Source organism: Chinchilla lanigera, unplaced genomic scaffold (assembly GCF_000276665.1).
Source record: "Chinchilla lanigera isolate Chin_1 unplaced genomic scaffold, ChiLan1.0 scaffold00154, whole genome shotgun sequence".
NCBI classification, from domain to species: Eukaryota; Metazoa; Chordata; class Mammalia; order Rodentia; family Chinchillidae; genus Chinchilla; species Chinchilla lanigera.
The window spans coordinates 2,259,905-2,274,067 of NW_004955555.1; the positions used below are offsets into that span (position 1 = coordinate 2,259,905).

Below are 14,163 nucleotides of genomic sequence, written 5' to 3' on the forward strand. Positions count from 1 at the left end.
TGGGTTCTCTGCCATGGACATCGTATTTTGACAAAGCCAATTGTGAATAACGGGTCACAATCTGAAAAGAACCCGGGGCTGGGGATTTAGCTCAGCGGCAAAAGCACCTACCTGGCAAGTGCAAGGTTGTGAGTTCGGTTCCTGGTACCGGAGAAAAACCAAAAAAAAAAAAAAAAAAAAAAAATCTGAAAAGAACCCATCAGAGTACCCACGTAACTCATGCAAAGTCCTACAAATCCTTGTTCCCATCTCCTCCGCTGTTCTGCATATCAAAGACATAGGAAGCTCCCTTTGGGGGGGGTAAAGCATGAAGGCCAGAAGGGAAAGGGATGGCAGCCCAGAGCGGGCCAACTTCCTGCCCAGGGCCACGCAGCGTGGCCCCGAGGCTCCACACGTGGGTGGGTGCGTGCGTGAGGCTCCATCCCTGGCCCCAGTGCTGACCCCTGGCTGCCTCCTCTTTCTGACTTCTCAGGGAGAAGAATAAAACACAACACAGGCCAGGAAGCATCCATCATGTGCTGTCCAGCGGAGGCCGGAGGGGCAGGGGTCAGCAGCGAGGTGACCTCCAGGTCTCCATGGGGACCAGGATCCGGCGGGGCTGGGGGTGAGAGGCTGGAAATTTTCCCACCCTGAGATTTTTCCTGTGTCAACCCAGGAGGGCGCCCTGGATCCGCCAGCCCTACCCCCAACCTCCTTCCTCTCTCAGCTCGGCTTCCCGCTGGGGATGGATGGGGAGGTCGCGCCAAGCTGGAGCCCCCAGGCCCAGAGAAAGAGGACAAGGAGACAGCCCCTGGCTCAGAGTGACCAAGGCCCTGCCTCAGAGCCACACAGCCCCGGGGACCTGGTGCGAAGGGGCGGCTGGGAGCTGCTGGCCCTACTGGCCAGTGCTGGACCCCGGCCTGGCCCTGGGCGGTGAGGAGCGCTTGGCCCGGGGCCCTGTCCCCATCCTCCCTCCCCCGCACACGGGACTCGGCCCTTCCTAGTGTTAAATAGAAACCTCTTTATTCTAAGTATCGAACATTCCTTAATACGCTGGGTCTGGGCCAGACCTTGAGATGGGGGAGGGGGGCTGGGATATTTCTGTTGAGTTTCCAGAACGCCACGCCACGGCCACTGCCACCGCCACCCTGGACCACGCAGGGGAGGAGCCAGAATGCCTCTGTGGCCTTGGGAATCTCCACTCCCGCTGGCCTTTGTGTCCTTCTGGAGGGGAGTTTGGGGATGGGTAAGATGACCCCTGAGGATCCTGCCCCACGAGGCTCTGTCCCAGGCATGGCGTCACGGGGCGGGGCCACCAGCAGCAAGTTGGGGACACTGAGGCACAGCTGGGAGACCCTCAGCGCTGGGCCCGGGGCCTCCGTGGTGACAGGGGCCGAGGCCGCAGGGGCAGACAGGCCAAGCTGGGCCTGGCCAGCCGGGAGAGGGGCAGGCGGCCCAGCACAAGCGGGAGGCCGAGGCAGAAGGACGGGCGAGGCACGGGGATGTCGGAGAAGAAAGCGTGGTCCCGAGGGGGTGGCAGCACTCCGCCCTCAGATAGTTCCAGGTCCCGGGCCACGGCCAGGATCTCCTGCCGGGCAGCTGTGCTGTGCAGGCCACGGACATCGAGCAGGGCGGCCACGTGCTTCCGCCTGGGGACAGAAGATCCGACAGGTGCAGGGTGGTCCTGGACCCACCTGTCTGCCCCACCCAAGCCAGAATCCCAGGAGCTCCTCTGTCCCCCTTCCCAGTGTCACCTCCCTGTCCCTTCCCTCGTCCCAGAGCCGCCCAGCCTTTCCAGATCCTCCCCTTACAATCAACTCCAACAGCCATCACCTCCTCACCCAGTGTAGGATCCTTATCACCCCAAGTCTCAGACCCTGATTAAATTAACCTTTAGTCTTCACTCTGGTTTAGCTCAGTGTCTCCTGAATTTCCACCCAGGGACCAGCACGCCTACGGCATGTTACAGCGAAGCCTCAGCTTCCCTTTACCTTTCCCCAGAAGGCCCACGGCCACGGCTCGGGCAGAACCTCAGCCAGTAGGAGTGCTGGGACCCTCAGGACTGGGGGACTCCAAGATCCGTGCCTTCAAAGGATGTGACCCTGCTCCCCGGAGGCAGACCCTCAGCCGCCCCTCAAGCCCAGACCTGCTCACACCTCCCCTCCATCCTGGGGTTTGTCCCCCTGGTCTGGCTGCTGTCACCACCGCCACCATCGGGCACTCACAGATGGCAATATAGGATGGCGGGCGGTCCAGTGTACAGTACTGGTTTCCCAGCCAGCCAGCTGCCTAGGTTCAAATCCCAGCACTGACACTTGCTAACTGAGAGCTGCACGCTGCAGGGCAGTTACTTGCAAGTGGTTTCTGAAGTAGCTTCAGGGTCGGGGATGTAGCTCAGTGGCACAGCGCCTGCCTGGCGAGCGTGAGGTCTTGAGTTCTACTCCCGGTACCAAAATAAAGTAGCTTCAATTCCACCCCTTATAGGGTACTCATATGAGATGCTTGTTGAGAGCTGGGTGTGGTGATGTACACCTGTAAGCTCAGCGTTTTGAGAGGCTGAGGCAGGAGAATCCAAAGTTCAAACCCAGCCTGGGCAACTTAGACTCTACTCCCGACCCCCGCAAAAAGAGCTGGGGATGTAACTCAGGGTGAAGGCTCTGGGGTCAATCCCCCTAGTCTGGGGGGAAGGTGCTTATTTAGGACTAAGGACTCAGCAGACATGTCACCCATGCCAACGATGGTGAATTCCCCAAGAATCCCACGAAGGCGCACTGTCCTCCCTACGGCAGATGAGGAAGCTGAGGCTCAGAGAACGTCACACAGAAAGGAAGCGGCCCACGAGGATCTGGATGGTGCCCGCGGCTGCTCCAGTGCGTGTGTGCCCCGTGCCCAGCGTGTCCCCGCGTCCCCCGGGCTCCCTGCCGGGCTGGCCCTTCCTGCCGGGCTGCCCGTGCCCCCCTGCCCTGGGCTTCCTGTGACCGCCTGTTTGTTTGTGAGCCCTGGTGGCGGTGGCGGCAGTGGTGCCGGCGGCGGCAGAAGGAGGGAAATCGTATTAATAATGCCCTGGTTCCAGCAGGAAACGGCCGTCAGACACGCTCGCCGCCTCCCGCCCTTGCCCAAGAGGCAGGAAACGGGACGGAGGCCAGGGCTGCGGAGACCTGGCCGGCAGGCAGCAGGCGTCAGGCCAGCTCTCACCTGATGTCAGGGTAGTCACGCACCAGCACGGCCACCTCCACCTGGATGCTGGGGGTGTCCTCCAGCTGCAGCACCTCGGCCAGGTGTGGCACCACAGCGTCCAGCCACGAGGCCTGGGACTCCTGTGGAAGGGTGCAAGGCTCACTCTGTGCCCTGTGCCCTCCCCAAATACCCTTCCACAAGAGGTGGGCTCTGCCTTTCTAGCTCCTCCTGGCCTGTTTCCCCCATTTATAAAAAGGGTCAGTAATCCTAGCACTCTGGGAGGCTGAGGGAGGAGGAGTACAAGTTCCAACCCAGCCTGGGCAGTTTAGTGATTTACCAAGACCTTGCTTGTCTCAGTAATAATAAAAGCTCTGGGAATGTAACTGAGTGTGAAGACCCTGGATCAAATCCTTAGTTTAAAAAAATAAGTCAGAAGACACTAGCCAGAGGTTATCTAGAATCTTCAGGCATTTGAAGGAAAATCAATACTAGTTCTGCAGATAACTGGGGCTAGGCGACCCAAGCTGGAAACCTAGTGCAAGGTTACAGAATATGTCGCCATTCCAGGGAAACTGGATAGAGCCTATCCAGGGCACTGCGCACCCTGTCTTAGAACCGCAGGCAAATCCACAGTTGTCTCAGAAAGTTTCCAAAACAAAAACGCTTTCAAGGATTCCAGGGGAGAACATGGGAAAGAGCAGTGAGGTCCTTCCAGCCCTGCTGGCTGCAGCTGAACAGAAAGACTTGTCTGTCTCCAGTTCTTCCACTGGGATCCTGAGTGACTGTTGCACTTAGTTTTTTGGTGGGTGTTGGGTACCGGTGATCGAGAACAGGTTTTTGCACTGAGCTACCTGTCTAGCCTAGACTTGAAGTTGTGATCCTCCTGCCTCAGCCTTCCAGAGTGCTGAGATTACAGGCGTGTGTCACCACACCAGGCTGCACTTAGCTTTGACTATGCTCATAGTAATAATAGGTAACGTTTATGGGTGGCAGCTCGGAAGGGAACCACCGGAGCGCTGTAACAGAAATTAAATGATGGACTCCTTCAACCCTCACAGAGATCTTCTTATTTCGGGGGCTGAATAAAGCACCTGGCAGGTACTTTCCTAGAGAGAAACGATTTTCCAAGCCAAGGGTGGGTCAGGGGGTCCTGCGCTGCTGTCCCCCAAAGCCCTAGGGCGGGGCCGCACTCACCAGCCGCCTGAACAGCCGCTGCAGCTGCGCCGCGTCCTCCCGGAGCCTTCCGGCCACACGGCTGCGCGTCCGCGCGGAGCGGCAGCGCAGACGCCCGCGGAGCAGCGGCCGCACGTACTCCACCAGCGCGCGCCGGTGCAGCTCGGCCACCAGCGCCTGGGACCCCGGAGGGACAAGGAGGTAAGCGCTCCAGTGCCCAGCACTCACCCGCCAGGCCGCGGGGGACCCGTCCCGACGCTCCCCTCCCCCAGCCTTCCAGCCCGAGGGGCCTCCGGACTCCCACGGGTGATCGTGTCTACCCACTGTCACCCTGAATCTGCCCGCAGACACCTCCTTCTGGCCCCCGAAGGATGCCCCATTATATAGCCTCCCCCATGGACCCTAGCCTGGCCCTGCAGCCCAGTTCCCAGGGGCGCGCCTGTCCGCCCCATAGATCCCCACGCGAAGTGCAGGGGTCCTGAGGGAGCCCCGCAGCACGTAGCACGCCGCACCTGGTAAGGTTCGTCCTGCATCCTGCGCAGCGCCAGGGCCTGCGCGCCCAGAGTGCCCACGATGCCGTCCAGCGCCTCCGGGCTGCTCAGCCACTTCCGGCGCATCAGCTTGTTGAAGTGCGGCTGCGGGGACAGAGTGCAGGCCGGTCACCGCCTCGTCCTTCACTCTTCTCTCAGGAGAGGGATCTCCAAGCCCTGCTGCGGCTGACCCAGAGCTGGGCCATGCTCAGGGACACCGCTGGGAGGATCCAGCACGTGCCCTGCCCTGCCCTGCTGGGGCTCGAAGCTGGCGCACAGGGAGAGACAGATGGGGCCCAGATGGTAAAAACCCAGAGCTGGGAGGACTAGGACTTTGGAGCACAGAGTCCAGGAAGAGACACAAAGCTGAGACCCCAGTGCTGGTCACTGCTAGCGGAGTGAGGAGGGAGTGAAGAAGCCTCCGATTTCAGACAGCAGGCGGAGTCCAAGGGGTCTGAGGACCAGGACAGGGGTCACAGAGGCAGGCAAGTCCACCTGCATATTGAATTCTCCGCCCAGGGCAAAATGAAAACACGCGAACCAAGCTGAGAAATGATTACCATCTTTAAGACAGAGACTGCGGAGCATTAACCAAGCCTGCGCTTTGTAAAGTGCGTGTCAGGGAACTGTGTGACCGGAAGCCCAGGCGCATGGAAGCTGCTCAGAGGCCCAGGGCAGGACCTGCCATGGCTCCCCAGGCCCGGGGAGGAAGCAGGGAGCAGCAGGCAGAAACTAGGGAGGAGGCGGAGGAGAGCGGAGGAGAGCGGAGGAGAGCGGAGGAGAGCGGAGGAGAGCGGAGGAGAGCGGAGGGTTCACAGGAGGCCGGCCACCTGGAGAGGGTGGGGCCCGGGCAGAGCGGGACAGAGCCTCCGAGCACCACCGGGGGCTGGGAGGGAGCAGAAGGCACAGACAGTAGGGGTCCCCATCCCACGCAGTCACAGGACCCCTTTTCCACACTTTCCAGTGAGTTTTCAAAACTTCCAAAAATAGGGCTTTTTAATTTTTTTTTTTTTTTTTTTCAGTACCGGGTATGAACTCACGACCTTGTGCTTGCCAGGCAGGCACTTATGCCACTGAGCTATATCCCCAGCCCAAAATGAGGCTTTTTAAAAATAGAAACAAAAACAAAAAAAAAACTGGGCGCAGAAGTAACGTGCAAAACAGCCCCCCTTCTCCCAGTGCACCTGAATTCCCTACACCTTCCTGCGCGCCCACAGCCCCTCAGACCCACACTGAACAGACCCTAGTCTCCTCTCTGTCTCTAATGTTCCCCCCTCTCTGTCCCACTGTCTCACCCAATCTCCCTCCTTCCCTTTCTCTCTCTCTTGGGCTGGTGATATAGCTCAGTGGCAGAACACCTGCCTGGCAAGCATGAGTCCTGAGTTCGATTCCTGGTACCACAAAAAAAAAATCCTTTCTCTCTCCTTCCCTCTCTCTCTGAGAACATATAGAGTGGTTTATAGAAAGAATTCTAGGGGCTGAGGATTTAGTTCAGTGGCATAATGCCTGCCTGGCAAGCATGAGGTCCTGAGTTCGAGTTCCGCTACCAAACAAAATAATAAAAGAAGAAAAAATGTGTATTTCAAGAAAGGATTCTAGACTGAGCCAGGTCTCCCTGGCTGCGGCTGCCCGGCCTAATCCCAGTCTTGGCTAAGTAGAGCCCCTAGTAAACCCTTCTCCCAGGAGCACGACGAGAATTAAGTGAGCTGAGGCTCTCCCAGCTTAGTCCCTGGCATGGAAGACAGAGTTTGCTGTTACTGCGAAGTCTGTACCTGATGACATCAAGGAATCATTGTTCCACTTGTTAGATATAAAATGACACTGTTAAATGCCTGCAATCCCAGCGTTTAGGGAGGCCGAGGCAGGAGGACTGCAAGTTTGATGCCCACTTGGGCTACATAGTGAGTTTGAGACTGGCCTGCACTACATTGTAGGACACCTCCCCTCCATGAGGTAGTTGGTTATATTTGTTTAAAAAAGATTTCTTGTCTTTTGGAGATATAGGGGGATAGAGGAAATGACAGAATTCCATGGCGGAAGGGTGGGGCATGGCTCAGTGGGACCCAGGCTCCTTGCAAGCCAGAGGCCTCGGGTCCCATCCCCAAGAAGCAAATAATTGGGGAGGTGGGGGGAGGGGAAACAAGATTGTCGAGAAGTGCCATCTGCGTACATGGGGGTCATTCTGTCTGCTTGGGATTATGGACACCTGAAGTTTTCTGTCATGAAGTTATTTTAGAAAACTTCCGCCATGGAGATATATGATCTTGCTCAGGCTGGGCTCAAAACTGGGATCCACCTGCCTCAGCCTCCCAGAGTGCTGAGATCACACGTATGTGCACCATGCCTGGCTGAGAAATATGTTTTTGTTGTATTGGTAATTGAACCCAGGACAGTGCACTGAGCTACATGCCTTGTCTTTCTATGTTTAAGTAAATAAATAAACTTATTTTTTAAAAAAAGAAAACTTCCACCAATCCCTCCACTTGAACAGCTAACATTCCAGTGGGAGGACCCAGATTTTAAGGTAATAATAAAAAGAGCTGAGGATACAGCTCACTGGTAGAGCTTGCCTAGCAGGTACCAGGCCTGGGGCTCCATCACCAGTGCCACAATAAATACATGAGGATACAGACGGCAGGTGACAGTAAGTGCTGTGGGAGACAAACAGAGCAGAAAGTCAGAAGAAGTCTCGGGCTTCTTCTTTTTCTTTTTTTTTGGTTTTTCTCCGGTACCGGGAACCGAACTCACGACCTTGCGCTTGCCAGGCAGGCGCTTTTGCCGCTGAGCTAAATCCCCAGCCCCCGGGCTTCTTCTTTTTCAGAGACAGGTTCTCACTATGTCGCTCAGGCTGAGCCTCAACTCCTGCCTCAGCCTCCTGGGTAGCTGGGACTAGGGCGATTCTGTGTGAAGTGGGATGATCAGGGATGGTTTCATGGAGAAGGTGATATTTCAGGCAAGATGAGGAAGACGTGAGCCGGGGAACTGTGGGGCGTTTGGCCTGAGAATGGCAAGGGCAGAGGCCTAGGGGCCGCTGTGGCTGGAGTAGGCGAGCAGGGGCCGAAGGTTGAGAGGGGCAGGAGACGGGGTGTGCAAGGCTACAAGAGCCAGGACGAGGTCTTCGACTTTCATTAGGAGGATTCAGAGGAGGGAAAGGGGATCCCGGGCATAGATTTGGGGGCCGCAGAGGGGAGGCTCCACTGGAGCTCCTGTCTGGGGTGGCTCTTGTCCTCCTGTTGGCTGCTTCCTCCCGTGTCCTTCCTGTACCCGCCCCCACCCGTCACCCCTACTCGGCCTGTTTCCCCAACACCGAGTCCTGGGCAGAGAGGACTGCAGGGCCCTCGGTCCTGACACGGCCCCAGCCCAGGCCCCGCCTCACCTGCAGCTCCTGGAAGAGCAGGTCGGCCAGGACGCGGTGGCACAGCCGGGTCACGCGGTCCAGAGCGCTGGCCGAGGCTTCCCGGGCCGGCTCACTTTCGGGGGGCCCTACCCTGGCCAGGCGCTCGGCCAGAGCTCTGTGGGGATCAAAGCAGAAACAGAAGTAAGGAAGCCTGAATGTCTCAGCCCAACCACCTGGGCCAGTCCCCTCTTCCAAGGAGAGGAGAAAACAGAGGTAGGTCAGAGGCTCAGGGAAGGTCTAGGGGCTAGAAAGTGTCACGGGAAGCCGGGACTGGTGCTGCACGTCTATAATCGCAGGGCTCAGGAGGTTGAGGCATAAGGATTCCCATGAGTTCAAGACCAACCCAAATAAACTACAGGGCAAGATCCTGTTTCAAAACAAAACAGCCAGGCATGGTGGCGCACGCCTGTAATCCCAGCACTCAAAAGGCTGAGGCAGGAGGATCATTACAAGTTCAAGACCAGCCTCAGCTACAAAGTGAGATCAAGGCCAGCCTGAACTGCATATTGAGACCCTGTCTCAAAAAGATTAAAAAATAAATAAATAAAACATAAAAACAAAACAGTTTGGATTTGGGGTGTCAGGGAAGATGTGGAACATTTAGGGGATGGAGGAATATTGGGGGACTGGGGATGTCTGGAGGCTGGAGGACATCTGGGGGGCTGAGGGGATATTGAGAGTGTGAATGGTATCTGGAGGGGTGGGCAGATGTCAGGAGGCATGGAGATTTCTGGGGGAGTCTCGGGTATTTGGGGGCAGAGAGGCCTCTTGGGGGTCTTTATTTCTCTGAGTGTGTGCGTGTGTGTGCGTGTGTGTGTGTGTGTGTGTGTGTGTGTGTGTGTGTGTGTGTACTGGGGGTTGCTGCCAGAGCCTTCACACTGAACTACAACTCCAGCCCTTTTAATTTTTTACTTTGAGAGAGTCTCGCTAAATCACTAAATTGCCCAACCTGGGCTGGAATTTCAATCCTCCTGCCTCAGCCTCCCACAGTGCTGGGATTACAGATGTGTACCCGCCCTCTCCCTTGGTGCTCTCTGGGGGACAGTGACATGGCCTCCATTCTGTCTGTGGTTCTCCACTTCATCTGCAGTTGTGCAATTCTGCCCTGGTCTCTCACCACTGCGGCAGGCTGTGCTTCCCTGAGCCCTGCTCCCCTTCACCTAAGAAGCAGCCCTCGGGGCCAGCGGGATGCTAACAGGAGGTGGCACGTGTCCTGGAAAAGTAGAACCAATGTCCATGCATCAGGGACAATGAAACAAACAATGAGACCGCCAGGGAGTAGATTACATACAGTTCCAATGGTGATTTTTTTTTCTCTGTGCTGGCGACGGAAGCCAGGGCCTCACACCTGCTGGGCAAGTGCTGGCTGCTAAGCCCCAGGCCCAGCCCAGAGCTCGAGATGCTAAGTACAACAGAAGCTGTCCAGGCTGCTAAGTCGTGGAGGGAAGGAGCAGCCACCATGCACTGCCACCACGGCCAGCCCTCCACATCCACAGCGCTGCCTCTATGGCTTCAAGCAACCATGGATGGAAAATATTCAGGAAAAAAACTGCTTCTGTATCAGACATGCATAAATAAATTCAAAAAATGAAATTTAAAATAAGTCAACACAAAGATAAAAGAGCAAAATAATAATTCTTAGAATCATTGAGTCTGGCTTCTGTTTTCTATAATTTTTCTTTGTCTTCTTTTTTTTTTTGGTTGGTGTTTTCAGACAGGGTCTCGATACGTAGTCCAGGCTGGTCTTGAGCTCACTATGGAGCCTCAAACTCATGGCGATCCTCCTGCCCCAGCCTCCTGACTGCTGGGATCACAGGCGTACAGCACTACACCTAGAGGCTACTATGACTGTCACACCTTAATATTTGGTTCCGGTTCTACTCCTCCATGATGCTACAGCTGTTTCTAGGACTCCAGGATTTCATGCTCCTAAGGTCACCCTGAGCCAACATGTGACATGCACCCTCCCTGCATCAGTTCTGTGATCCCCACCCAGGAACCAACGCCCTAATTCAGCTGCCACCTGGAACCGCTCTGACACATGGGGGTCGTATGGGGGTGCTCTCACCTCAGGGGGGGCCCGCAGTTGACCAGGGCGATGGTCCTGCTGATGTAGGTGTCAGGCGGCAGCTCCCGGATTCCCGGGTTCTCATGGAATCGCTCTACGCGCTGCTGGAAGCTGGCGGAAGGAGGGGCAGATGGCAGGGGTCCATGCGGCCTGCGGTCCTGATCCCACCACTCCTGTGCCCACTTTTTTGGTTTTTTTTTGTTTGTTTTTTTCTGGTACCGGGAATTGAACTCACGATCTTGTGCTTGCCAGGCAGGCACTGTGCCACTGAGCTAAATCCTCAGCCCCATGTGCCCACTTTTTGGGTACTGGAGGTTAAACCCACGGCCTTTGGCACTGATCCAGATCCCCAGCCCTTTTAAATTACTACCTTTTTAATTTAATTTTCATTTTGAGATGGTCTTGGAAAGCTGCTAAGCTGCCCAGACTGGGCTCAGACTTGCAGTCCTGCCTCAGCCTCCCGGGTGCTGGGATTCCAGGCTTGTGCCACGGTGCTCCGCTCCTGCTCACCTTAGCACCATGCCCACTCACCTCTCTGGCAGACCCCAGTTCTGATGCCCAGCCCCAGGCCTGCCCCCCGCAGCCCCATACCTCTGCAGGAACTCTGCCAGCCCGCCCAGACAGCAGTGTGCCATGCGCTCCCCTAACTCCTGGCTGATGCGGGGTGCTCGCTCCGTGTGCTCTTCCAGCAGCTGCACAGGCCAGGGGACAGGAGGTAAGGTACGGTGGGCCCCCTCCTGCCCTGCCCCACCCAGCGGATCCCCCTTCCTCTGTCCTCCTACCTCACACACGTCCTGGGCCAGGCCGCTGGTCCGGTCCTCCAGGTCCCCCCAGTGTTCCTCGTCCTCCTGCAGCACCCGAAGCAGGGCTGCCCGGGTCTGAGCCTGGAGAAGTGGGGAGACAGGCAGGGTCAGGGCTGCGCCCTTGCATTCCTGAGGCTAGGGTCTGACACACGAATAACCACGGAGTTGAAAGGTCGACATCTCCTTGTGGGATGGTGCTGCGAATGCTGCTTCTAGGTCCTGCTGAATGATCAAGACTGTCAGCTTCTGGGGTTGGAGAATTGCAGAGGTTTAAGCATCTCGGATGCTCCCACCCGATGGGTGGTCTTCAATTTAGCAAGTGGGTTTAGCTGGAAATGTTCGATTCTCCAGGCTCTGGAGCGGCAAGGATCCGATTTCTGTGGCTGGGGCAGGCCTGGCACTCAGACAGGAAATGCCACTGTTGCCAAGCTGGGCATGGTGATCAGGCCACTCTGCTTAGGCATGCATGTGCCCAGCCTGAGTTAACCACGTTTACTCTCAGCCTCTCGGGGGGCAAAGCTGCTTTGAGGCCGACGCTGGGAGTTTGGGCCATGGCTAGGCTCCTCTTGCTCTGAGGTTTGAAGGCTCCTGCCATACAGGACCATGGCCAACTATTCCTACTCCCCAGGGGGAGTGCTTGGGGTGTAACATGGGATATGGAAATGATCGGTCTGGGCTTGTACAGCTCTGGCCTTTGGGCAGAACTCAGAGGCTCACAAAAGGAAAAGGGACAGAAAAATGGTAAAGACGGGAGAGGCCCCCAACCTCACCACGAGCCCTCCCCCGCTGCGGAGCCCCTCTCAGCCCCAAATGACAATGCTGAGTCCCAGGTACCTTGACATCTGTGACACATTCATCCTCCAGACCCCGCAGAGTGCCGGCGGACAGGAGGGGCCCCAGCTCCCCATTCTCCAGAGCGACCATGTCCACCAGCCCTAGGACCTCCCTGGGGGAGAGGGCAGAAGACAGGGAGGCCTGTGAGGGGGGAGTGGGTGATGGGACACCTCGTGCCTCACACCCACTGTTTGTCACCCTGGGCCACTCCCTTCCTCTCTCTGGGCCAGCGTTGCTCATCTGAGAGGAAATCTTTGGAATGGCTGCTCCTCTGGCTCCAGCTTTCTGAGTCACCTGATGGATGGTGTCCGGGCAAGACCTCTGGGGTCAAGTTCGGGCTTGATGATCTGACAATGGGACATCGCTCATGATGGCCTTCCCCAGACAGAAGCTCCCTTCTGCCTCGCTCCTCTGCCTTGGTGCCCGCCGCTTGGCGTGGCCCCCACACTCCTTCTCTGCCCCCTATGCCTGGGCTGGGAACCCCTGTGCCTCCCCACCCCAGCCTCACCCACACTTTGCTCATGGCATCTGGTCCATCAGGAACATCATCTTACAAATCGGACTCAACCCTGTCCCACAGCTCCGGGAAGCTGTCCAGACTCCCCGGCCTGCCTCCTCTTCTCCCGGATGGGCTGCACTGACAGCCTCAATGACGTGTGTCCGAATGGATCTACGGGGCTGGTGTTCTCCGGGTGACAGCTCCTGACTTTGACAGAGGAGCCACCCATCCCTTCACTAGCCAAGGTGTGGTTTGGGTACGGCCGAGCTCCCTATCCCTGGAGTGGACCCAGGGGGAGCTAAGCACCCTATCCTTTCCTCCAGTCACAAGAGGGGTATGTTTCACGGTTTAAAGCTCCATGGATTCCAACGCTGGGAGGTCAAGGACCCTGAGGTTCTAGATGCTGCAGTTATAGCATCCGAGGGGCCCATAGTACAGCAGTTCTAAAACTAGGAGGGACAGCAGGGTCAAGGTCTAGGACCCAAAGAGGGCAGGGGGCTGCGGGGCGGGATTGGAAGGTTCCTTGGCACTAAGGGCCTAGAGCTAAAGAATCATAAAGCCACAGTGTTAAAACTGAAAGTATTGCTAGGCGTGGTGGTGCTCGCCTGTAATCCCAGCACTCAGGAGGCTGAGGCAGGAGGATCCTTGTGAGTTGAAGGCCACCCTGGGCTACATAAGTGAGCTCAAGGGCAGCCTGAACTACATAGTGAGATCCTGTCTCAAAAAGAGAAAAAAAAAAAAAAAAAAGAGATCTAAAGCATCAACAGCACTAAGGCCCTAAGATCTAGACACAGAGCAGGGTAAGGACTCTGGAGTTCTAAGGCTCAACAGTACCAAGCCTGAGGGTCAGCAGGGCAGAGGGCCTAGCGTGGGCGTGGTCCAGAGTGCTGACACCTGAGGACGGGAGGGGGACGACTCCAGTGACCTGAGACCTGCAGCCCTCACTGAAGGGTCCACTGCACACAGCTACCAGGACTGCCCTGGTCAACCAGGATGAAATTTTATAGTTTTTGTTTTTTGTTGGGTGCTGAGATTTTAGAACTGGGAGAATCAGTGGGGCCGTGTGCTAGGGCCGGAAGGGCAGGTGGTGCTACAGTTAGAAGACTGGAAGGATCAAGCTGCCTGAGATTCTAGGAGTGGAACCGTCTAAAGCTCAGGTTCTAGGTCTGGGGATTTATGGGGCTACAGGAAAGGGAGGGTGGGCTCTGCTCAGAACCCGGAAATGCAGGTGCGGACAGGGCCCAGGTTCTGGGCCTGGAGTACCCCGAGGCTCTCTGACCAAGGGGAAGGCGGGCAAGGTGGCAGCGGTCAGCGCTGATTCGAGGGCTGTGACCACCGCCAGTGCTGCACAGGACCGTTTCAATGGAGTGAGTCGGAGACCTGTTCCAAGGTCCGTGGGGTCTGCAGCGGCCGGGCTAGGGGTGAGGCCGAGGGGGCGACGTGCCAGCACCGGTCCCAGCTCACCTGGGGTACACCTGGTTGTGCCAGTGCAGCAGCGCGTAGCGGTCGGCCAGCGGCAGCCTGCGGCGGGCGGAGGCCCCCAGCCACTCGGCCAGCGCACCGTGGTAGCCGCGCAGGTAGACGCCGAAGGCGCCCAGGCCGGCGGGGTAGGCGGGGGCCAGGCGGCCACGCACCACGGCCATGTCCTCCAGCAGCCGAGAGCGCAGCGCCTCCAGCTGCCCGGAGAGGCCCCCGGGCGCCCC

General features: G+C 57.3%; 1 protein-coding gene across 1 annotated transcript in view; it reads right to left on the reverse strand.

Annotated features, from left to right (window-relative positions):
- Positions 1 to 980: 980 nt before the first annotated feature.
- The window catches only part of Exoc3l2 (exocyst complex component 3-like 2), a gene marked incomplete in the record, with an annotated part of 20,900 nt that continues 7,717 nt past the window's right edge, over positions 981 to 14,163 (reverse strand). Inside the window, 10 exon segments of the mRNA XM_005412504.2 lie at positions 981 to 1,628; positions 3,175 to 3,296; positions 4,351 to 4,506; positions 4,842 to 4,964; positions 8,236 to 8,371; positions 10,325 to 10,435; positions 10,916 to 11,016; positions 11,107 to 11,208; positions 11,962 to 12,073; positions 13,925 to 14,163. Coding sequence (XP_005412561.2) covers positions 1,337 to 1,628; positions 3,175 to 3,296; positions 4,351 to 4,506; positions 4,842 to 4,964; positions 8,236 to 8,371; positions 10,325 to 10,435; positions 10,916 to 11,016; positions 11,107 to 11,208; positions 11,962 to 12,073; positions 13,925 to 14,163 — 1,494 coding nt within the window.